Source organism: Triticum aestivum, chromosome 5B (genome assembly GCF_018294505.1).
Source record: "Triticum aestivum cultivar Chinese Spring chromosome 5B, IWGSC CS RefSeq v2.1, whole genome shotgun sequence".
In the NCBI taxonomy this organism is placed as follows: domain Eukaryota; kingdom Viridiplantae; phylum Streptophyta; class Magnoliopsida; order Poales; family Poaceae; genus Triticum; species Triticum aestivum.
The window spans coordinates 656,383,777-656,406,537 of record NC_057807.1 but is presented as its reverse complement, the minus strand read 5'-3'; the positions used below and the strand labels follow the sequence as shown (position 1 = coordinate 656,406,537).

The window sequence follows — 22,761 nt, the reverse complement described above, 5'->3', positions numbered from 1 at the left end:
GCAAAAGGTTTTCGGCAAGTTCAAGGGATTGACTACGATGAGACCTTCTCACCCGTAGCGATGCTTAAGTCCGTTCGAATCATGTTAGCGATTGCCGCATTTTATGATTATGAAATTTGGCAGATGGATGTCAAAACTGCATTCCTGAATGGATTTCTGGAAGAAGAGTTGTATATGATGCAACCGGAAGGTTTTGTCGATCCAAAGGGAGCTAACAAAGTGTGCAAGCTCCAGCGATCCATTTATGGACTGGTTCAAGCCTCTCGGAGTTGGAATAAACGTTTTGATAGTGTGATCAAAGCATTTGGTTTTATACAGACTTTCGGAGAAGCCTGTATTTACAAGAAAGTGAGTGGGAGCTCTGTAGCATTTCTGATATTATATGTGGATGACATATTACTGATTGGAAATGATATAGAATTTCTGGATAGCATAAAGGGATACTTGAATAAAAGTTTTTCAATGAAAGACCTCGGTGAAGCTGCTTACATATTAGGCATTAAGATCTATAGAGATAGATCAAAACGCTTAATTGGACTTTCACAAAGCACATACCTTGACAAAATTTTGAAGAAGTTCAAAATGGATCAAGCGAAGAAAGGGTTCTTGCCTGTGTTACAAGGTGTGAAATTGAGTAAGACTCAATGCCCGACCACTGCAGAAGATAGAGAGAATATGAAAGATGTTCCCTATGCATCAGCCATAGGATCTATCATGTATGCAATGCTGTGTACCAGACCTGATGTATGCCTTGCTATAAGTTTAGCAGGGAGGTACCAAAGTAATCCAGGAGTGGGTCACTGGACAGCGGTCAAGAACATCCTGAAATACCTGAAAAGGACTAAGGATATGTTTCTCATATATGGAGGTGACAAAGAGCTCATCGTAAAAGGTTACGTTGATGCAAGTTTTGACACTGATCCGGACGATTCTAAATCGCAAACCGGATACGTGTGCATAGAAAGAAGACATGCATATTGAACTAACAAACAGAAAGGCGAATCAACAAGAAAACTATGAACTGTCTACCCCGAGCCCCTGACTTGACCTTGAAGGAATGCATGATCTAATTAGTATAGACAAAAACATGCCATAATTAGTATACAAGAGCGGACATCACAGAATAATTGATTAGCTGCGGGGTAAAAGAACATACGAGACTGAGCCTACCATAAGAAGTCTGGTTTCCGTCCGATCTTGCAGCGTCACCCCGAGCAGAGATAAGGACTCAGACCACAAGCGGCAAGAAAATTAGTAAGGATTGATCCACACACATAGCAGCAGGAAAATTAAAACCTAATGCATCATAAGAAATGAGTATTGAGTAAAAAGGTACACAATCATTCTTCCTGAAAATTGCATGATTGTTAACTGCCGCCTCGAACCACGCCTCCAGTCCCTATGCATTGTCATCACTTGAAACATCAATCGGCATGTTCCCGTCTTACTACAATTACATACCATATGCACATGCATCAGCCGTTCAGGTATAAGCCTGGTGAAAAAGGTTGTCGAACTTGCTTTTCTACATGGTTTTTGTCTTACACTTAACTGATTGTTATGACGCTTAAAAGTAGTATTACGTATAATCTCAAACAACTTCCATGTTCGAAATTCAGTTGGTTAAATCATGACACATGTTCTTAATTAAACTAGAACCCAAAACAGATCAAGGTTGAATGTAAGTGAATTAGAACCATCATGAAGTAACAACTAAGAATTGGTTACCCCAACTCTGCCTAGGACATCAAGGTATGAAGAAAATATGCCTTTGGGTTGATCACGAAATTATTGTCATTTCCTTAGCAAACCTGCGTGATATACAAACACATGAGCACAATATTTACAGATACAGAGAGAGAGAGACAGAGCAGAGGGACACACTAAGCAAAATACCTTACAGGTTCTGAACTTGTTGTCTCTGTAGAAATCATCTCTTGTTCAACGTTTGGGTAGAAGAATCCCGCATTTATTTCAACAAGAAACTTATGTGTCAGTAAACGGTTCCCTTCAGTGATGCGCGTAACATAGGAAATCTTAGTAGATTTGAAATCAGCATGTGCAGCTGCGCAGGCAGGGAAAAGCCTCAATGAGGATGTGTTCTATTGGTGTTGTAACTTGTAAGATGCGGCCGGCAAGGAGAAACAAGGATGGGCGAGGACAGCAGGGAATACTACTTTTACAGAATACAAATACAGATGCAGGGGAGGCAGAATAGGACCTGCTGAATTACTGCAGTTGAGGAAGATGGGGGCGTCGGTGCTTGCGTCGTTCCTTGCTATGTGGACTGTGGAGGAACAACGTCGGCGTCTGCATCTCCGGTCATGCGGATGAAACAACGGCGGCGACGCGTTCCCCAGTGCGAGGAGGATGGGCGACGACGTCGAGTGCGTCCCCGACGCGCGGAGAAAGTGGTGAGGGAGGAGGGCTTGGCGGAGGCTCTTGAACATACCGACGGAACAGGGGAGGCGGTCAAGGGCGATGGACGGCGGTGGTTGGAACCCTAGCGGCTGTAGGTGCGTCTCTCGTTTAGGATGAAGGCCAAAACGAGGGGATAATAGGAAAACACTTCGTGCACAAGAGGTGGAGATGTGGGAACGGGGAGGTTGGCCTTAAAGTGGGGAAAGTGGGAAACAACGCATCATATTTTTTTCCCGGGTAAAACAACGCATCCTGTTCTATCGTTGCTAGACATACGATGGTATAGGGGGTTCTTGTTGTAGTGGCAGGGTTCACAACAACCTGATCATTCCCTTCGGCGTTTTTGGTGGTAAGGATTTTTGGTGGTTCTGCAATGGTTTGATCTAGGTAGCCGAAGAGGCCGGCACTCATGATCTGTGATTTTGCCTATGCGCGCCATAGGATGTAATTGGTTCGGGTAAGTAGCTCGGAGGTGTTGTAGTTGAGGCTAGAGTTGATGGCGGAGGAAGAAGAAGACATGGCTGATGGAAGGAAAGTGGGCTAGGGTTTTGGCGCAGGTAGGAGGAAGGTGGCTAGGGTTCTTGGCGCAGGCAGATCGAACTAGATGTGGCGAAAGAGGTTGCTCTGTATACCATGTAAAGATTTGGGTAAGTGTTCCTACTCCCAACAGGGGAGTCGCATCGGTATATATTGATTGATGACTTGGGTTACAAGAGTTGGCAGAGTCTTATCTAACCAACAAGAGATATTACAGGAGATATAAACCGGAGATAGAAGGAGATACAACACCTAACTACTCCAACGTGATACATGGGTTATTCGGCCCAACAGCCTCATAATATTGTGTTTAACAAAAATTAGTACTCGTATATATATCTATTTTGGACTAACACCTATGCACATCCCGCCCGGAAACTTGCAATAATAGCCAATTATGGTTCTAGACAAACTAATATTAGTTAATGGGTTTGCTAAATTTCAGTCTAAGGCTTAGTTATATGTCATTCAATGCTATATCCGTGACATCTTATGCAAAGATCAATTCAAAATTTTCCTTTTAGTTTTTTAATGTTATGTATATCTAAACATGATGATTTCAGTCGAGTGCGATCTAGCCACTCTTTGCTTGTGAATAACAACATCATTGTACTAACTCCACATAAAGAACATATTCTGAAATGAAGATCTTGTTAAATTTCGAGTGACATGGAACCTAATATGATGAGTGTGACGGAGGAATATCCATGGTCTCCACATTTACCTTTCTCCATGGGTCCCTTTGGTCCCATGATTCCTTATTGATGGAGTTTTGTCAATTGGGACAAGTATGGGGAGGACATGTCGTTTGTGACATATCTTTAGAGTGCAACATTTGTCGATGTGCATGATCTAGAACTTGATATGATTGGTTCAGAACAACATAGCCCATAGGATTGTTTTCAAATATATACAAGGCCACCTTTATATGATGTACATGCCACTCTAAAGGACATGAAAGTGCACATTCTTGATCTTACCCACCGCCCCTTGAGAGTCCGATTCGAGGATCACCTTCTCTACTAATGGGCAACTAGTACAGGAAATCAAAGGGTTACTAAGCTCTTTTCAGGAGTTTAGGGTTGCTTGGGTGCGACGTTCGACAAATATATTCGTTCATGTCCTCATTAGGGAAGATTGTATTAGATCGCTATGTAAAACTTGGCTTCATGTCTTTCCTGAGTGTGTTAGCTCAGAGATTGCTCTGAAGGAGCTATGAACATTGAATAAAGTGGCAACTTATTCCCCTCAATTTTTTTCTTTCATAAAAAGAAGTATACACATTTTTGAAAAATAAACAACTTTTAATAGATGTCTGAACACTTTTCAAAATTATAATGAACACACTTTTAATTATATAACCATATTATAAAATGCATGAAACTCTTTAAATTACATGAAAATTTTATAAATTGCATTGAAAGTTATTGAATACATGAATCATTTTAAAAATGTTCTTATAATTTCAAAAGTAAATTTACATGATCAATTTCAAAATGTGCAGATACTTCTTTTAATTACTGAATATATTTTTCTAAATATACAAACTTTTGTAACAAAATGAATTTTTTACACCTTTATTTTTTCACACGGTTATACATAGTTATAAATAAATATGTTTTTGAAATATACGTCGATGGAGAAGAACATGCAAACTTTTGTAACAAATTTTTGACACCTTTATTTTTTTGACACGGTTATACAGAGTTATAAATAAAGATGTTTTCGAAATATTTATATGGATGGAGAAAAACAGCGCGAAAAAAGCTATGTTTGCTGCCTCGGTGGGTCCGGCCCAAGTTTGCATGCAATTAGGCCTGTAATTGACCTGTAACACGCGAGAGGCAGCATGACCGTCCAGTCTTATTCATCAACAGTCAAAACGGCGGACGATACACATCCCTCTTGACTTTTTTCTGTTTCCGACGTCACCCGTGCCAGTCAGATCGATCTATCATCATCGTCGTCGATGGACGATGCGGCGCCGCCGGCCAGGGACTGGTCGCTGCTGCCCCTTGACGTTCTCTCCTCGATCTTCACCAGGCTCGGCGCCGTCGACGTCCTGACGGGCGCGGGCCTCGTGTGCCGCTCGTGGCTCGAGGCGGCCAGGTTGCCAGACGTGTGGCGAGTAGTGGAGATCGATATCCACGGGATGCTGCTCCCCAAGAAACTAGTTGCCCTGCACGCAATGGCGAAGACTGCCGTCGAACGCTCCGACGGACAGCTCCGGGTGTTCGCCGGGGAGCACGTCATCACCGATGATCTCATGAAGTTCATCGTGGAGAGGTGTTTTTCGTTCATGGTTGCTTGGTTTCTGCTCCAAATTTTATTACTCCTACTAACTAACTACAGCTCCGCGTCAGAATTTTTTTCCACTTAAAAAACCGCTTCCGCATTCACTCGTGGTTCATCCCTACTAAAACATCGCCTTACTGTTCCTGTTTGCAGGTCGCCCTCACTGACAACCCTTCGGCTTGTATCCTACAGCCACGTCTTCACCCAACAAGTCGCCAGTGCTATAAAAGAGTCGCCTCTGCTGGAGCTGCGTTCCCTTGAACTCGGCGACATTGACATCACCGTGGGAGAACTGACCAGCATCCTTGAGGACTGTCCTGCTCTGGAGGTTCTTCGGCTGCACAATTGTTTGGACATCAACGACAACCATACCCTGCAAGCGAAGTTCCCCAGGATCAAGAACCTGACGCTCGAGTGGGATGATGCGTACTGGTCCCGTTTTTATACAGATGGCTCTTACAGCGACTCTGCTCCTGATTCTGAAGATGAGTGGACAGATGGTTCAATGTGATCTGAATATACTGTGATCCTTATGATCGGCACCTTATTCAGCGTGCATCCTGATGTTTGTGACAGAGCTTCCAGATGCATTTTACTCTCATATATTGGTTATAAATTATAATAACATCTTAAATTATAGAACTGCGGGAGTGTATCTAAGGAATTGTCATTTAGTAGTATCTTTTTTTAGCCTGTCCGCCGCTGCGCGACCATTTTTATTAATTATTCCATAAAGGTATACAAAAACATCATCAATTCACCTGAAGCTAACACTCACACCTACAAACTCGATAATGTGGAGTGCTCTCACTTTCCATATATAAAACTGGTGTCGTCGCGGATTCATCCACATAACGTATCGGGACCAACAGCCGGTGCAACCTACTTAAAGCGCACACCACATGCATACGTTTTAGAAGCCGCCATTATCATCGGACCACTGACCTATTTTCAGGAGAGAGATCTACATCATCCTTGCCATTCCAGACAACCATCGACGCCACCACGGCGCCCAACGGTGCCACCGCCCTGTGCTGGTCCGTCCAGATGCGAAGAGTCTAGAAGATCCTCGTGCGTAGCGCCTGCCAACCAGACATGACTCAGCGTAGCACCTGTTGGTCAGGCATGACTTGATAGCTCCATCGGAGCTCCGTGCAAGATGAAGCCGCTCGACCTCCTGCCTCTATCGTCCAGCGCTGCTCCACAAACGATGCTCCCAAGAGAGAAACGACACCGTAGTACCGTCATCGCCCAATCTGAAAGACCAGATTCTAGGGTTTCCCCCGAAGCAACACGAGTGGGTCGACAACAGTTACACGACGATGACTTGATCAAGGTAACGGCGCAAAATGTCGCCAACGGCTCGGTTTTCACCGGCAACTATGTCTTCCTGACTCGTAGTCGGGACTAGATGACGAATCTCGAGATCCGACCACCCAGCCGCAGGCCGGTCACCTCCGACGGAAGAGATGACCACCACCGCCAGCTGCACCGGTCAGAACAAATCTAACCGGAGGTGCTGCCGGCGTGACCACCAGGCCCTCCACGTCGCCGCCGCCAATCCAAAGGCAGATGGCGCGCCGCCGCCGCCGCCAATCCAAAGGCAGATGGCACGCCGCCGCCGCCCGCAGCCCGCGTCGCCTCCGATGCCGCCACGCCACCTCCATCGCGGTCGCCAACATTGCCACCACAGCCACCATTAGGACGTCGGCCGGCCGCCACACCATCGTAGCCTAGATTTGGGTCGTCATGAACCAGATCGGCGGCGCCGCAGTCTAGATCGATGATCACACCCTCGAGCCAGGGCGCCCCGCGAGAGAGAGGAGTGCCTCCGCCATGGCACGCACGGGCTATGCCTGGCGCCGACCACCGGCGGCGATGGAGGGGAGGAAGAGGAAGGAGCGGTGACCCGACGGCTTAGGTTTGGAGCCCCTCGGTCGCCCGCGCATGGGGCGACGGAGGGGAGGAGAGGGGAGGTAACCAACACTCGTATCTATTTTGAACGTAACCCTATGCACATCCTAGCCTCTGAACTTGCAGCAAGCGCCGAGTATAGATCTAGTACTCTGTCACTAAAACTCTGCCATGCAGACAACATAATACTGCAGCAGGATACAACACAATTGAGAGAGGGAGTTGCGTTACAGGGCTACGTGGCTACGTGGCTCTCTCACTAATACTCTAGTCTCTAATCAACGTTTTCATTTCCTCTTTGGTGCAGTGATTTGAACATTGCATCAGGTCATCAGCACACCGCCTTGTTGTGGTATGGAGAGCTTCTAGTTCATGGCAGAGGATCATATCATTTTGCGTTTCCATAGGCTCCATATAATCGCGATGATCATAGCACATAAATCTTGAATATCTTCAGAGTTCTTCGAGGAAAAGCTGTGCAAGTTTCGCATCTCGGCTGAATGAGGACGCATCGAAGCATGTGGCCAGTTGATTCCGAGGAAGAGCACAAGGGGTAAGCATCGGTCAGTGCAAGGCCTCGCCTGAACCTGCCAGGCTGCGCCCAATTGTAAATACCTATTTTTCAGAGCAAGACAAAGAAACATCCTACATTTGTTGGGATCAAAGTTCTTCCACGCGGGTCCAGCGGCTTATTAGCAAAAGTAGGAGCATACGCAGACCCGATGGAGATTGATTTCTCATCAAGGGCCTCTTTGATTCGTAGAATTCTAAAAATGCGGAAACAGGAAAAACATAGGATTGGCATTACATGCCCATATCAAATCCGGATTTTGGTTTGTTTGATTACATCATGAGAAAGATAAATAATTATTTTAAAGATGTTTGACTTGACGCTAGAAATCATATATGGGAAGTAGTACAAAGAAATTCTTAAAAAAAAATCCTATGGGGTTCAGCCTTATGAATCAAACAACCGGGCGTGATTGCGATGACCGTTGAGAGGTCAAGAATCAAGGGAGGAGGCGGCCGCAAATATGTAGGGCTAGGAGAGGCTTGCTCACTTGAGAGGTGTGTTCTGTTCGGGTTGGGAGAGAAGAGAAGTGATTCAGACCGATAGGTGAGGGCGGATGAACACAAAACCTTACTCTTTTTTGGATACAAGAGATTTCGGTTACACCAGTCTCTTTTCGAAAAAAGTACAACCAGACTCTGTTTACACTCGAAATAGATTTTTTTTCCTGCTTTATAAATAAAGCAGTCAACACATCCATATAACAAGTTCACAAGCCACACTGAAAATAAAATAGTCTGGTAAGGCAATAGCACAAACACGCCCAAATGAAAGCATAAAAGAAAGATGAAAAGAGACCACCAAGTGGTCGGCAGCTCACACAATCTCCGACGAAGCAAGATGGTGCGCAACAGCAGTCATCACGTCCCTCATGTGTCCTAGCTGGTCTCGATCTAGCTTTCTAGAGAGTTGGTGTCAATGCTGTGAAAATACAAGGAATTTAAAGATAGAGTTAGAGGTCTGTCTAAGAAAGACATGCTCAATCACCATTTTGTTACGCTTTTCCCACTAGTGAAAAAAGTGCTAGCCACAACTTTCGTTAGTGGCGCATCATTTTTAACTAACGCCAACACCATTTTATTAAAATTGTGGTGGGGTTGGCTTATTTGGTACGACATTAGTAGGGGTGTAATGGTGGCGTTGATAAATAGGTGAGCGTCAGAAGTATACGTGATCAACAATTTATACCAGGCGTAATATAATGCTGGCATGGAATAGCATGAAACGCCAACACTATCATGTTATTTGTGGCGTGTTGTTGGTTCTCACGTTAGTATTTTTATTTTGTCAATGCGAACATTCTTATATTATGTAATTTTTAAGTATATTATAGTTTACTTTTATTAAATTTATATTATTTTAAATGGAAATACTGACATTTTTTAAAATATGTACTTTGAGACTTCAAATTTACTTTTTTCATTTTTAGTTTTTGAGCCTTCAAACGTTAGTTTGACACTTCCATTTTTTTTATGTGGTGATCTTTTTTTAGTATATTATAGTTTATTTTATCAAATTTCTATTATTTTAAATAGAAATAATGACATTTTTTAAATATGTACTTTGAGACTTCAAATTTACTTTTTCCATTTTTAGTTTGAAACTTGAAATATATAGTTTTGAGCCTTCAAATATGTAGTTTGATACTTCCAAATTTTTTTTTAGTTTTTAGTGTGGTGATCTTTTTTATAGTATATTATAGTTTACTTTTATTAAATTTATATTATTTTAAATGGAAATAATGACTTTTTTTAAATATGTACTTTGTGACTTCAAATTTACTTTTTTCCTTTTTAGTTTGAAACTTGAAATATATAGTTTTGAGCCTTCAAATATGTAGTTTGACACTTCCAATTTTTTTCTTTTCTGTTTTTTATGTGGTGATCTTTTTATAGTATATTATCATTTACTTTTATTAAATTTCTATTATTTTAAATGGCAATACTGATATTTTTTAAAATATGTAATTTGAGACTTCAAATTTACTTTTTTTTGGCCAAGCCCAAGTACTAGGAGGCCGGGGGGGGGGGGTCAAAACTAGGGCAACAACACCCTCGCCCCACTCCCTCTCTCTCATTCCCCTTCCTCTCCCTCTCTCCCCTCTCGTCATCGCCGCTAAGATTCCGGTCGGTTCGTCGCTGATTGGTTAGGTAATCTTCCTCTCTCTCCCCCTTTCTCCCTCTCTTGCCCCTCGTTGCCCTCCAATTTGATTAGAGTTCATTTCGTTTTGAGCTAGGGTTTCTTCGACGGTGGCGACGGAAGCGACGGACTGCTAGGGTTCATCGTCTCCATCTTCGTCCCTCGGTGAGCTCATCGCCCCTCCACTTTTTTCAGGGACAATCTTAATTAATACCATAAAATTTGTGTGCCGCAAAGCAATTCAATGGCATTACACAAATCTCACTAATCTTACTTGAAGTTTGAGATTAATTACAAATAGTTTGTTGCGTTTTTACCATTTGGTCTTTGGTAAAGGAAGAGCGTAAAACAAACTCAAATGTAGTGTTCCTAATGCTAAAGGACTTGCTAGTTATCACTGCCAGTATTTGTAGTACATACAATTTCTTTGCTTGTTTATCACTTTCTTAAGATTCTACAACATTAATGAATTAGAACTAATGATAAATGAAGATAGCATGTGGTGTCATTATCGAGGCCTTTTAGTTGTATGGTAACATGAATGAACATATGACAGTGGCAATGGCATTTTGTATCTGCATTTTGCATCAATGATCATCATGTGGATGTTTAGATCAGGGTTTCATTGTTTACTACCATAAAAAAACATAATTTCCTTTGTTTACTTGACAAGTTGCCATGCCTATGTATAGATCAGTTAGGTTGTAGAATTTGTGTAAGTGTTTGATCAGCAAGGCAATATTCTGGACTCTGAGATTCAGAACACCAAGTCCTCCTTCCTTTTTTCGTCTACAAATCATTTTCCAACTTGCAAGGCAGTTTCCTTTCTTGTTTATGTCTCTTACCATACCAAAGGAAATTTCTGCTAGCTTTATTGACATGATCTATAATGGTGTAGTGAACCTTGAAGGTGCACATAGCAAAGATGGGCGTGGATGCAACCACTCCAGATAATCTTTTATCAATTCTTGTTATGACTGGCATTAGATCACTTGCCATACTTTGACATGTGTGTTTGGTTCTTGTCAGAACTCTGGAAATTTTTTGTTAGCACTAAGGCCCACATGCTATCTAGTTTGCAAGGCCATTGTGATGCTATCTATATTTTTGTAGTGATTGGCATTAGATCAGTTGCCATACTTTGACATTTGTGTTTGGTTCTTGTCATAATAACCTATACTTGTTATTATTTTGAAGTTCCAGCCATGACTAGCTGGAACAGCCACTACCAGTCTTCATGCAACTTCGCGGCCTATGAAGTTGACAAAGGCGAAACAAGCACCAACCAAGTAAGATTACAAAAAAAATCCATGAGCATAGCAAACACATGCATATATACATATATCATCTAACCATTCATTATTGATGATTTCAAATATTTGACTTGCCAGGCGTATGTACGAGACCCATCTCTAGAACCGGTCCAGTAGTAGCTACTGGTACGTGACGTGGACATGCTCAACCCTAAGCTTGTCACGTTAAAGGAGAGTACAATGAAGGCACTTAAGGAGTTGAATGACTCCCTAAAGAATGAGAAGGAAGAGATGACCGACAAGAACTTTGACCTCTACGATAACAAATTGAAGCTCATCAACCAGAAGGAAAAACTGGTCACCGAGATCGAGTCTATGAAGAAGGAGATACGGCTCCTAAAGGCCGAGAGGGTGGAACTGAAGACCCGCAAAGTCCATTACAGAAAGGAGGGACAGAGCAATAAGAACAAGTTGCGTGAGATGAGGATCAATCTTCATCGTCAAGACATGTAATGCGTGCATATATGTAGGTAGTACTTTAGCTAGCGGATAACTTTTGCTTGTAGGTAGCAAGCGGATAACTTTTGCGTGTATGTAGCAAGCTTGTTGACCACTATTGTTTGCGGATTTGAAGTTACCATTAGAAGTTTAAATGGTTGCACATATACTAATAGCTGGGTATATTTTTTTATTACTAAAAATACAAGCCAGAAAAGGTGTCCCCTCCTGGTATGGTTGGCATGGGTTTGTAGGAACCCAACCAGGACGAAGGCCTCCCAGTCAAGCCTAGAGCCGCACAAACATTACTCCAGAGGAATCTTGCCACCATGCACGAGAAAAAGATCTCTGCCCCCTCTCTATAATACCACAAACGGTGGCACAACCTGTCGCTAGGGACATGACGCTTAATCACCTCCATCCTAGATGGGAGACAATCCTGCAATGTTCTCAAACAAAAATCTTGATCTCTAGTGACACGGGTGCTTTCAATAGTGGAAAGGTCCAGCACAGAGACGACCATCGACATAAGGCATGATACGCCGAGACAACCAAGAATATCCCCGATGGGGTCAGCCGCCAAGACACAGTGTCCAGATAATCCACGAGCACCGGCGAGAGTGCGGCTCGCAAGTTGGCCCACTCTACGGTTTCCACGGGTCCAAATATATGTCGGAAAAAGATGTTCCACTGGCCATTGTGATCCACCATGGAAACCAATGCCGTTGGATCCAAGCACATAGCAAACAAGTGAGGGAACTCCTCAGAAGTTGATATACGCCAATCCACGGGTCAAGCTAGAAGAGGGTCCCCTCTTTGCTGCCTATGGTTATAGAGAACCCATTGCAGATCTCATGGTTGATTCGCTAGATGGATTTTGAGAACTAAGACCCCTCCCCGTGCTCATAGGCAAGTAGGAGTCGGTCCTGCGGGTACTTTGCTTGAATAAGCTGCAGCCATAATTCCGCCCCCTTCCCACGAAGCATCTGCCGAACCCATCTTAGCATAAGGGCCCCATTCCGGCAACGGGATGCAAGAATGCATATCCCTGCCTAAGTCTTTTGGCATGCAAACATGAACCTACTTGACCATATGATACTTTTGCAAGCCATCCATCACTTGTCAGTAGAAGCGGGAGAGGTCTTTACCAAATGAATTATGAACCCCCTGTGGCAAGATAAATAACCCCATTATATACATGGGTAGACTAGATATGGAGGAGCCAATAATGATGGTCTTACTCCCTTTGGATGTAAAGCGGTCGCACCATTGCTCCGCCCTAGACGTGATCCGACCCATAAGTGTATTAAACTCGCTCACATATACCCTCAAATCAGACAGCAACATCCCTAGAAAAGTAATTGGAATAGAAAGCAACTTGCAATTGAGTTGTTCGCAAATCCACCGTTACTCATCATCTGAGTACCCTAAAACCACAACTTCGATCTTATCAAAGTTGAAATTAAGACCATTGTTTAAACTCCGTGGGTTGTGGGTAATTTTCTTTCTAAGGAATTACCCGACAAGTCTTTATTTTGGCACACAAATTTTTTTTGTTTATTCCTCGTGGGCCGTGAATATTGCTTAGAAACAAAATTACCTAACCAGTGTCAGCTCCCAACATGTGCCCTCGGCTCCGACGTAATTTCCTAATTGACGCTCGTTGCGTCAAGTTATCGACCAATCGCAAAGAACGAGCGAAGCGATTGTGGGCCCACCCATTTAGCATCTTTAGTGTACCGTTTGGGAACATTGTAGATCATTTTTTGTTTTGTTTCAGGGACCTTCTAGGCGGTTCCTAAACCCTTTTTTCTTTTTCTGTTTCGTTTTCATTTTCCCGTTTTTCTGTTTCTTTTTCTCTTTTCAAGTTTTTTCCATGTTCATATTTTTCAGAAAATGTTTGTTATTTTCAAAAAATGTTTTTGTTTTCCAAAAACCTAAAAACTTGTTCATGTTATAATTTTTTCACAAATTCAAAAAAGATCTCTTTTTCAAAAAATATTTGAATTCTTTTTAAAAAATTGTGCTTTCCAAAAAAAATTCAGAAGTTTGATTTTTTTTAAATATCACAAATTCAAAATATGTTCGTGATTTTTAAAAAATGTTAGCAAATTTGAACCGCCTTTTCAGAATTTTCTTGGGAGTTTCAAAATTTTGTTCATAAATGCAAAAAATCGCATTTTGATCATGTATTTAAAAAGTGCTCGTGTTTTACTTTTTACAGGATTTTCAAATTGTTATCGGTTTAAAAAATTTGATTAAAAATTAAGAAAATGTACGTAGTTTCAAAAATACTTCAGGATTTTCAAAACTAATTTTTGTTAAATAATGTTCACAATTTCAATAAAATGTTCGAAATTTTCCAAAATGGTTCATGCATTTAAAAATGATTTTTTTAAAAAATAAGTTGTTCAATTTTTTTTATTTTCAAAACAATAAATAATAATTTTCAAGAAATGTTCAAAAAATTGGGGAAGTGTCCAGATTCTTTGTTGTAGTTAGTTCTTAAGCTTTTAGGCTCCACATTTTTGACTCACGCACACTTCCTTTGTGAATAGCGTGCGTGAAATTGGGGCTCCTAACATGCACCCCGTTGTGAATCAACTTGTTGTTGGATGGTTAGATGGACAGTTGTATCTCATGCTCACCAGGGTTCAATTCTTGATGCTCATATTTATACTGAATTTATTTAAGAATTTCCGGCGATACACGTTCAGTGGGAGGAGACGTTTCCGTCGACTACGAGGCGTCTACAGTGACTTCGTAAAATCTCAAGATGATACACCGACTCAGTCTCTCAGATGTGCTCATAGGGGTAGGATGTGCGTGTGTGCATTCACGACAATACTACACGCACGGATGAAACCAACGGGCTTTCACGGACTGGACTGCATGCCCTACTCTAATTGGCCCCCCTGATTTTAACTGGTGGGCCTGCCTCGCTTAACCAAATCCCAGCCAATCAAATTTTAACCACTCAGTAATCCCTTTGTAAATGTCTTTGTGTATAGCATTGCTCACGCGTTTATAGAGTGAATGTATGCACGCATATATGAGCACTTGTGTATGTACCAATGTTTAAAAGAAAAACATGCGCCCGGCTCCGGCTCCCAACAGAGTCTCTATTATGGGACACGATAAGGCCCAGTCAAATCGGCCAACATGGGCCCCTGCTCCCGACCAGGCCCATGGTCATATATTGGTCTCTGATTTCACCGCACGCTCTGACTGTTTTCCTTTTTTCAGTTTCAGACGTCCCCAACCCCAGTCCCATCCTCCCCCGAGATCGATCTAGTATCATCCATGGACAATGCGGCGGCGCCGGCCAGGGACTGGTCGCTGCTGCCCCTTACGTTATCTCATCAATCTTCGTCAGCCTCGGCGCCGTCGACGTCCTCACGGGCCGGCATCGTGTGCCGCTCGTGGCTCGAGGCGGCCATGTTGTGGCGAGTCGTGGACATGGACAACCACGTGGCTGTGAACCTCAAGCACCAAACTGTCCTGCGCGCAATGGCGATGGCGGCCGTCGACTGTTCCTATGGGCAGCTGAGGGAGTTCGCCGGCAAGCGGTTTGTCAGCGATAAGCTCATCAAGTATATGGTGGAAAGGTGTTTTTCTTGGACGAGACTTGCCTGCTCCCACGGTGTGTGCCCATCCGTGCTCCCCTATACGTGGCTTATTTTGATTGAAACAAAATAAGGTCCGGCCCCACCCCCTTAAAATCAGGGGGAGATGATTAGATTAGAAAGAGAATAGGAAAAACACAGCCGTAGAATGAAGTGGGAGCACGGATAGGAGTACGTTATATACTTAGCTTACGTTATATATCAAGATGTATGTATACGGTAGTGCTCTTTCTTCCTTAGTTAGGTCTCCACGTCACCGAATTGCTTAAGATACACTACAGCCTGGAGCACTGGGACTGCCCTTAGCTTTCTGTACGAAACATTGTTTCCGAGGTCACTCTTCTGAAAACATTCCCCCACTGCTTGCAGGTCGCCCTTACTGACTTTCCTTCGGCTTGTGTCCTTCAATGGCACCTACGGGCTCGCCCGTGTTTTCAAAGAATCACCTCCACTTGAGCTGCGTTCCCTTGAACTTGAAGGCACCTACCTCACTATGGAAGAACTGACCGCCGTCCTTGAGAGCTGCCCTGTCCTGGAGGTTCTCCGGACGCGCTTTTGTTGTGAGCTGTGCGACAAGCACAAGGATGCCCTTCGAGCAAACTTCCCCCGGATCAAGATCACGAGTTCAAGACACGCACCTCACAACAGTATCGCGTCCTGAACTCGTGATCAAAAGGTGCCATACCTCCATTAATTAAAACCATTCAGCTGCGCATCAGGGGCGGTCGATGGCGCTGTCCACGTCCGCAAGCTACGAGACAAGCGATAGAATCCACGTTGCCGAGGCTCGTTCGCTTCGTCGTAAAGAAAGGCCGAAGGAAAGAAATAGAGAGGAAAAAAATTAATAGGTGGAACCTGAGTCCATCCCCTCTACCCGATGCCCCCATCTATCTCGCTTCTCTCTCTCTCTCGCCTTCTCTTTTTCCGCCGCCGCCGCCTTCGCCGGCCGGTTCCGACGAAATCCGGCGGTCTCAGCCATCGTTCTGGCTACCGATCTCCTCCTCTCCTCGTGCTCTATATGCTCCACTCCATCGACTCGTCGATCCCACCCTCCCGTGCTTGCCCGCATCGGTTTTACCCGTCTAGGGTTTCGGGGTGCTCGACCTCCTCGTCGCCGGCGATGCTCCGCCGTCTTGGTCCGGTCGTCTCCGTCTCCTGCTGCACTCTCTCGTGCTGTTGTGCCTCCTAAATGGCGCGGTGCTCTCTCCTCTCTGAGCTCTGCCATATTCTTTGTGCGTGGCAGCTGATGCAGCTCTGCCTCCATGGCTCCATCCCCATGCTTGTAGCAGCGGCCCAAGGAGGAGCTTCATACTCGGCATGTGGAGCTCGAGACGCGACGGTGGTCCATGGCACCGAGACCATCCGTCTTCCTCTACAGAAGCAGCGCGGGCTGCAGAGACGCCCGGCTCCATCCTGCTCTCATATCGCAGTTCTTCTGCCCGACGAAGAAGAGAGGCGAATAGGAGAACACGATGCAAGTACACAAGTTATTCTCTTCTTTCTGAAATTTTCCCACTTCTCTTCCAGTGCCGTATTCCTAGAGCTTCTCATCTTTGTGTATTTGTTTCTGCAGATGTTGTTTCACTATGCCTACAAGGTGTTCGAAGAAATTCCAAGAAGACTGACAGGGAGTTTTTGTATCAGAACATGTATTTGTAGGTGTTATGTCAAAAGACCTGAAATGTAGGCTACCTATGTTGATTATAATAAGGGTTTGTTTCCTTGTATGCTGATTTAGATGTTTGTTTTCAATGTCTTTGAGTAAGCCTGTCATGCCATTGTTTTACTTCAGAGTTTTCAAGTTTGCCATATACCACTTTTTGAGCTAAGAAATACTTATAGTTGACTCAGCCAAGAAATACTTATAGTTGAATATGGTCTGATAAGCTCCTTGTTTGACTCTGAATCCTCCAGATAAACTCGAGCAATCATACTACAACATTTCCTCAACTGCAATTAAAGTCGAAAGATGGTTTGTAAATGTTCCATGGTTGCTTACTTCAAAAAATTTCTCACATAAGTATGTATTTGGACAGATCATAATGTCCGGTGTGTAGTGATGCTTGATAAAACATCTGCTTTTAGCCCTGGGACTCATGCTTCAGCATATGTTCCATCACGTGATAACTATACACTTGGTTAATAGTGTTTCCTATTTTCTTATCCTTAGCTTACCCTGCATTCTTGATACTTCAGTTAACATGTTTATTAGTTTTTCATGTCACTCCTGCTTGACATGCCAATTCCAAAAGAAACAAAATCCTGATACCTCAATCTTGAAGTTTATAGATTGGGTGGTTCGTGTGCAGGTACAACAACAAATTAAGTAATAAGTAGAAGTCGACGATCAGAGGTGCAAATCGACAACCGGCTCTTCATGTTATGGATTCTTCATTTTGTTTTTTTCCTAGCTTAGTTTGTAGGTGCATTCGGATTTTGTTTTGGGGACAAAGAATAATCCATTTTTAATTGGGGACCTGTTGCTTATTTTGTGCCGGACTGAAAAGCTCAACTAAAGGAAGACACTTTTTTTCTATGTGCAAATTCTTTTATTGTTGGAAGAATATGTAAAGAAGAAAGAAATTTTACCCCATGAGTAATTCATCGAATATCATGTTTGTAGATTCACGTATAACTTGTAGGACAAGTGATGAGGAGGGGAAGCGGCTACGATCAAGCCACTGGCGTTGGGTCGACGGTGTCGTGCCTCTGCGACCGGGATCAGGCAAGGTACTCCCTCCGTTCGGAATTACTTGTCTCGGAAATGGATGTATCTAGAACTAAAATACGTCTAGATTCATCCATTTCCGTGACAAGTAATTCCGAACGGAGGGAGTAGATGGGAAGAAGTGGCGCCCCTCTCCCCTGAGCTTGGCAGCAGCAGCAGCGAGGTAAGCAGCGGCAAAGGGCTCCCACCTTCACCTCTTCCATTATTTTTTTCCCATCTCCAATTGAAGAGCTTTATTAGATTTTGTCGGGTTCATATGAAAAGTTGACTGAAATTTTGAAGGACGTCCCATATACTAAATGCCCGTAATTAGGTGTTGTAAGCTGGAACCTAAATGCTTACTGCGCTTCCATTTTGATTGTCAAAGCATAAAACATTTGCAAGTAGTAGAAGCAATCAAGCGTGACAGACCTGTTTTGTTTTTCCTCTAGCAGGACATCCGCGACGTATATCCCAAGAAGTTGCCAAACTACAAGGCCAAGCTGAAAAATTTCTTTGAAGAGCACTTGCATACTGACGAAGAGATACGCTATTTTCTTGAGGGCAGTGGTAGACTGGTAGGTGCCTTCTTTATCCTTTTTTGGCATTCTAAATGAGAAAGCCATAAACCGTTATATTTCCAGTGATAATCACGGTAACATGCTTTACCAAATTGTTTTTTTTAATGTTGTCAAGGATACTTTGATGCGAGGGACCAAAATGAAGAGTGGATCTGTATAGCAGTGAAGGAAGGGGGCATGATTGTTTTGCCTGCAGGAATGTATCACGGATTCACATTGGATAATGACAACTACATCAAAGGTATATTTTAATTTCTTCTTCTGCCCCCACCATGAGTGTTGGCCTCCTTAAAACTTGTATATACTAAATGAATAGAACTGAGTGGACTATGTATTCTTTTCTGCATGTAATTTACTTTTGTGAGTGAATTAGTGATAACTTCAATTTGTTTGGACTCGATCATCTCAAGGCTTCTTATGGCCTGATATCTGCCCATAGGAATTTGACCGTTGGCTTTGTTGTTTCTGAAAATGGATAATGGATGATGCAAATTTGGTGACAAGCTCCCCGTTGTGTGTTGGGGGTGACTTACATATGCGGATATGCTGTTTCCCCTCTCCGGCAATCGTCCTCGAGTCAGCAAATCGATCCGGTCCGTGTCAGGCGATGCTAGAAAATATCATAGGCTTGTAGGGGCGTGATGGCGTATATTCCCAAGAATGGATGATTTTCTTGGTAGCTAAGGATTGATCCGTTGTGTATTTGTTGTTACCAAATAGATCCCTTTTTAACCTTTTAGAAATGAGAAGTTGACTTCTTGTAAATAATTTGTTGTACAGGATTTATCAACAAAAAATAATGTTATATGATGAACGAATGATGTTTTTAACAACAAAAGTGATGTTTGACATTGATATTTCTTATTCTTCAAACGAATAACCTTCTTGTGGATAACAGTACTATCCTGAACTTGTTAACATAGCATTGTAGTAAACAGTTGACATAAGATTTCTGTAGAAAATTATATCTGTTGTCTATGGAATTGTGTTGAATGGTTGCCAACAGAATTGTTGAAGAATTGCCCAATAAAGAACCTTCTTAATGCATGTTTTCTCAAGCATTTTTATTAGGTTGTTACCGTCATATCATCTTTATCACTTTTCTGTTTATTCTATTAGACAAAGGCAAAGCTTTATTCATTATTGTGTTATAAGAGAAACTTCTTTACTACGGGTTTGCTCAGTCCCGGGCTTTCATCAATTTTAGAGTATCTCAAATATCACTTTCACTCCTACAACATAATTCCACTTCTCATTTCTTTCGGCGATACGTGTCTATTATGTTGCTGCTATGTTGCACTCACCTGCTTCTTAATCTGCCAACAAATACTTACTGAAATTATGAATTTAATTTTCCTTTTGTCAACTGTAGGCAAGGGCGTAAAGCATCTTGGGATAGAATAGAACTAGAAAGAAGAAATCATCAGCGTATAACAATGCCCACCTCCTTGCTGATCAAGCTGTTCGACCTGTCTAACATGATCAATTTTGTGTTATAGATACTATGCTCCAGTTGTTTGTAGTTGTGCTCCGAATAGATGCCCCCCTACTTGTAATAGATAATCACACTTTGCTATAGTAAATTGAAGAGCCGGTGTTTGTATGCAGCTGCCCTACACATACTGGAAGCAGGAGAATGAAAGGGGTGTGAAGCTCGCCGTCGACACGCATCGGCTTTGTGTGCGCCGCCAGCGGTCAACCACTCGGCATCCAACCAGGTACCACCCAATCGATTCCATCAGAAAATCGACTCTCACTTTTCTCCTGTCTGTCCACCCTTTTCCAAATGCTCTAGATCTGAATATACTGCTTCCATAGTAGCTCACAAATGGCTCTCTTACAAGCTACTATAGGTTATGTAGTAGATTCTTAATTTATGCCCTACATCTCTTCGAAATATGTTGGTTCTAGCTAACCAGTCTCTTCACAACAATACAACCATCAATTTGTTAGGTTTAAAAATGTAAAATATATGCAAGGAAGAGCCTGCCGCATTGACACGAAGAATGTGCTTACCCACAATTTTTCATGCATCATTGTTGAATCACAATGATATAAACTCACAGCATACCTATCTGGCATTTTGCATTTTGTAAAACAGTGCACTGTGAACTAAATTCACTCAGTGCAGGAAGTATACATCATTATCTGTCTTCACAAAATACCTCATTATCTGTCTGCACAATTTGTGAGGCAATGGACTTTGTTAAACTTTTATCACTGCTGCTTGCCCGCTTGCGCCTCAATACTATGTTCGATTCTATTTGAATTCATATACACAATTTCTATTTCAAACAAATATTATTCTTATTTCTCACGCTAACAATTCTCGAAACACGTTTTCCGTAGTGTGATGAAGACGACCATCCAGAGTACATACGCGGTAAGCATGCGCCATGTTGGTTATGTATGAAACGCAGCTGCATCGCCTGCTATTTTGTTCTCTTCTTCTCCACACTGCTGAAAACCAGCATATTATATATGTAAATACAAACAAGTTATAACATCATGATACACAATATAACATCATATTAGTCTAATTCTTGCTCTGCAGTTTTAGGTACTGTGCTTGCCTGGTATTTGTTTCCTGACTTTACTGATTCCTCTCACCATGGCTCTCTATCATCATTTCCAGTGTCACTACTGCTATGAAACTTTTCTTGAACCATTTGTGAGTTCTCAAGTTTAGAGCTTAAAAGGAGTTGCTGTACAATTTTGTTTTCTTATGATTTTGTCCGAACAGTAATAATTTACTTAGTTGTTTAGCTTCATCTATTCTTGGGCCCACTTTTCTCTAAGTTGAAGCTTTAGCTCCAAGAAACCAATCATGTTTAATTTGCAATGAGCATGTGTCTTATTCATCATATATGTGTGTGTTCTCAACTTTAGGAGTTACAAGGAGCGATGGTACAATTTTACAATCTGCTATGCTTTTGTACTTGAAGTGCACTGCTTCCGAAGAATGATCCTTAACTTAGGTACTTACCTTCATGTCTTTCTTATAGGATAGCTTTGGAGCTTGGGTACACTTTTCTCTTATATAAAGCTTCGTCTTCAAACAATCAATGATATTTGAGGCTGTTCCATAACCCACTTCATTTGGTTCTCACCGATATTGAGCGCAATGCAGTAACACCTGATGAGCTTGAGGAACATTGTTATTGGGGCAATGAGGTTAAGCTCTATGAGCACCATGTAGACGCCCTATTTGTCATGTTCTGGCGCAAAAAACCAAACATCAAGTACTATGTATGCACCATCATACAAGACATTTGCCAAGCCAGGCCAGTGAATCGTAACTTCAAAACACATTCTTTCTTGCATATTGCATGACACTGTACATCCCTCTCAATTCCTTCCTTTCTCCTGCCAGTATTTTCAGGTCCACTACACCAAAGAGAATCCGATGGACTACATTAACCTGGATGATGATACACCGAAGATCAGGCTTGCTGACGGCAATGTGCATGATGATTGTCGCATCATGCTGTGAACTGACAAGAGGGCCACCATCACCACCAACTTGTCAGAGTTCTGCCACCGTGCACACATCCGCGAAGGAGACATCTGCACCTTCCACTTCAAGGTCACCGAAAATGCCGCCTTGCTCTCACCGTGCATCGCCTCTAGACGCATTATCGACAATGACAGAAGTCGCGTATGAATATGATCCATCCATGTACGGAGCTTATGACGTACTGAATCTTGCTTCTTCTTTTGGATGTTGCAACATGGTGCCTTTGAATAGATAGCATATATGTTGTCGGGCATGTAACCTCTAAGATCATCACTCATCAGCTTTAATTGCACCTTTTTATATCTGTATTGCGACTTTTATCGATGTCTGTTTATTTCTGCTGTTGTGCTCTCTTTCAAATATCACTTGCTTGATAGTAACATCACATGTGCTAATTAGTACACATAAGACGTTGGAAGGGGCGTGTCCTACCTGGCACCGCCCAGCTCCCGCTCAGGTGGCGCGCCAAGGGTTCAGCAGACTCACCCCGGTGCCACCAAAAGAACGAACACAGCGTTTGAGTGCGACGATGAGTCACACTACGTTTCTAATTTTTGAAGATGAGAGGACTGATAGGTCCTTATGATCGGTACCTTACATCAGATTGCATCCTTATGTTTGTGACCTAGCTTTGTGAATGTACGTCCCGCTTAATTGCCCATGAATTTTGGTTTCTATCCTTTTTCCCTTCCCAGTGCATTT

The 22,761-nt window shown here is 42.7% G+C and overlaps 3 protein-coding genes and 1 pseudogene across 30 annotated transcripts; 3 read left to right on the top strand and 1 right to left on the bottom strand.

Annotated features, from left to right (window-relative positions):
* Nucleotides 1–1,007: 1,007 nt before the first annotated feature.
* On the bottom strand, nucleotides 1,008–2,911 carry LOC123117450 (uncharacterized). Its single transcript, XM_044538201.1, has 3 exons — nucleotides 2,222–2,911; nucleotides 1,897–2,065; nucleotides 1,008–1,811 (listed from the first exon to the last, which is right to left on the bottom strand). Exons 1-3 carry the CDS (start codon nucleotides 2,448–2,450, stop codon nucleotides 1,781–1,783), a joined length of 429 nt encoding a protein of 142 aa, XP_044394136.1. The 5' UTR covers nucleotides 2,451–2,911; the 3' UTR covers nucleotides 1,008–1,780.
* A 1,938-nt stretch (nucleotides 2,912–4,849) lies between these two features.
* LOC123117449 (putative F-box/LRR-repeat protein 23) lies at nucleotides 4,850–5,887 on the top strand. Its single transcript, XM_044538200.1, has 2 exons — nucleotides 4,850–5,244; nucleotides 5,407–5,887. Exons 1-2 carry the CDS (start codon nucleotides 4,928–4,930, stop codon nucleotides 5,762–5,764), a joined length of 675 nt encoding a protein of 224 aa, XP_044394135.1. The 5' UTR covers nucleotides 4,850–4,927; the 3' UTR covers nucleotides 5,765–5,887.
* Nucleotides 5,888–11,331: 5,444 nt separating this feature from the next.
* On the top strand, nucleotides 11,332–15,915 carry LOC123115187 (putative F-box/LRR-repeat protein 9; annotated as a pseudogene).
* Nucleotides 15,916–16,110: 195 nt separating this feature from the next.
* On the top strand, nucleotides 16,111–22,377 carry LOC123113943 (uncharacterized). Of its 28 annotated transcripts, none has more exons than XM_044535278.1 (10): nucleotides 16,111–16,732; nucleotides 16,828–17,226; nucleotides 17,897–18,145; nucleotides 18,417–18,539; nucleotides 18,658–18,783; nucleotides 20,151–20,260; nucleotides 20,892–20,925; nucleotides 21,553–21,565; nucleotides 21,673–21,826; nucleotides 21,916–22,377. In XM_044535278.1, the coding sequence occupies exons 5-10, from the start codon at nucleotides 18,766–18,768 to the stop codon at nucleotides 22,292–22,294; spliced, it is 708 nt and encodes a 235-aa protein (XP_044391213.1). In that variant the 5' UTR covers nucleotides 16,111–16,732; nucleotides 16,828–17,226; nucleotides 17,897–18,145; nucleotides 18,417–18,539; nucleotides 18,658–18,765; the 3' UTR covers nucleotides 22,295–22,377. The 28 variants fall into 28 exon arrangements, 4 of the variants coding, with proteins under 4 accessions (XP_044391213.1, XP_044391212.1, XP_044391210.1 ...); XM_044535277.1 differs by having other exon boundaries at nucleotides 17,878–18,145; XM_044535275.1 differs by having other exon boundaries at nucleotides 16,828–18,145.
* Nucleotides 22,378–22,761: the final 384 nt, after the last annotated feature.

What these genes read in the sequence shown, in the direction of transcription:
- LOC123113943 (XM_044535278.1), top strand. An exon ending in ACCACTCGGCATCCAACCAG is followed by an intron (nt 20,261 to 20,891) that starts GTACCACCCAAT and finishes CGTTTTCCGTAG; the next exon opens with TGTGATGAAGACGACCATCC. An exon ending in CAAGACATTTGCCAAGCCAG is followed by an intron (nt 21,827 to 21,915) that starts GCCAGTGAATCG and finishes TTCTCCTGCCAG; the next exon opens with TATTTTCAGGTCCACTACAC.
- LOC123117450 (XM_044538201.1), bottom strand. Translation starts at nt 2,450, where the DNA reads ATGTTCAAGAGCCTCCGCCAAGCCCTCCTCCCTCACCACTTTCTCCGC. An exon ending in CAACTGCAGTAATTCAGCAG is followed by an intron (nt 2,066 to 2,221) that starts GTCCTATTCTGC and finishes CTGCCTGCGCAG; the next exon opens with CTGCACATGCTGATTTCAAA. An exon ending in ACAAGTTCAGAACCTGTAAG is followed by an intron (nt 1,812 to 1,896) that starts GTATTTTGCTTA and finishes TATATCACGCAG; the next exon opens with GTTTGCTAAGGAAATGACAA.
- LOC123117449 (XM_044538200.1), top strand. Translation starts at nt 4,928, where the DNA reads ATGGACGATGCGGCGCCGCCGGCCAGGGACTGGTCGCTGCTGCCCCTT. An exon ending in ATGAAGTTCATCGTGGAGAG is followed by an intron (nt 5,245 to 5,406) that starts GTGTTTTTCGTT and finishes TCCTGTTTGCAG; the next exon opens with GTCGCCCTCACTGACAACCC.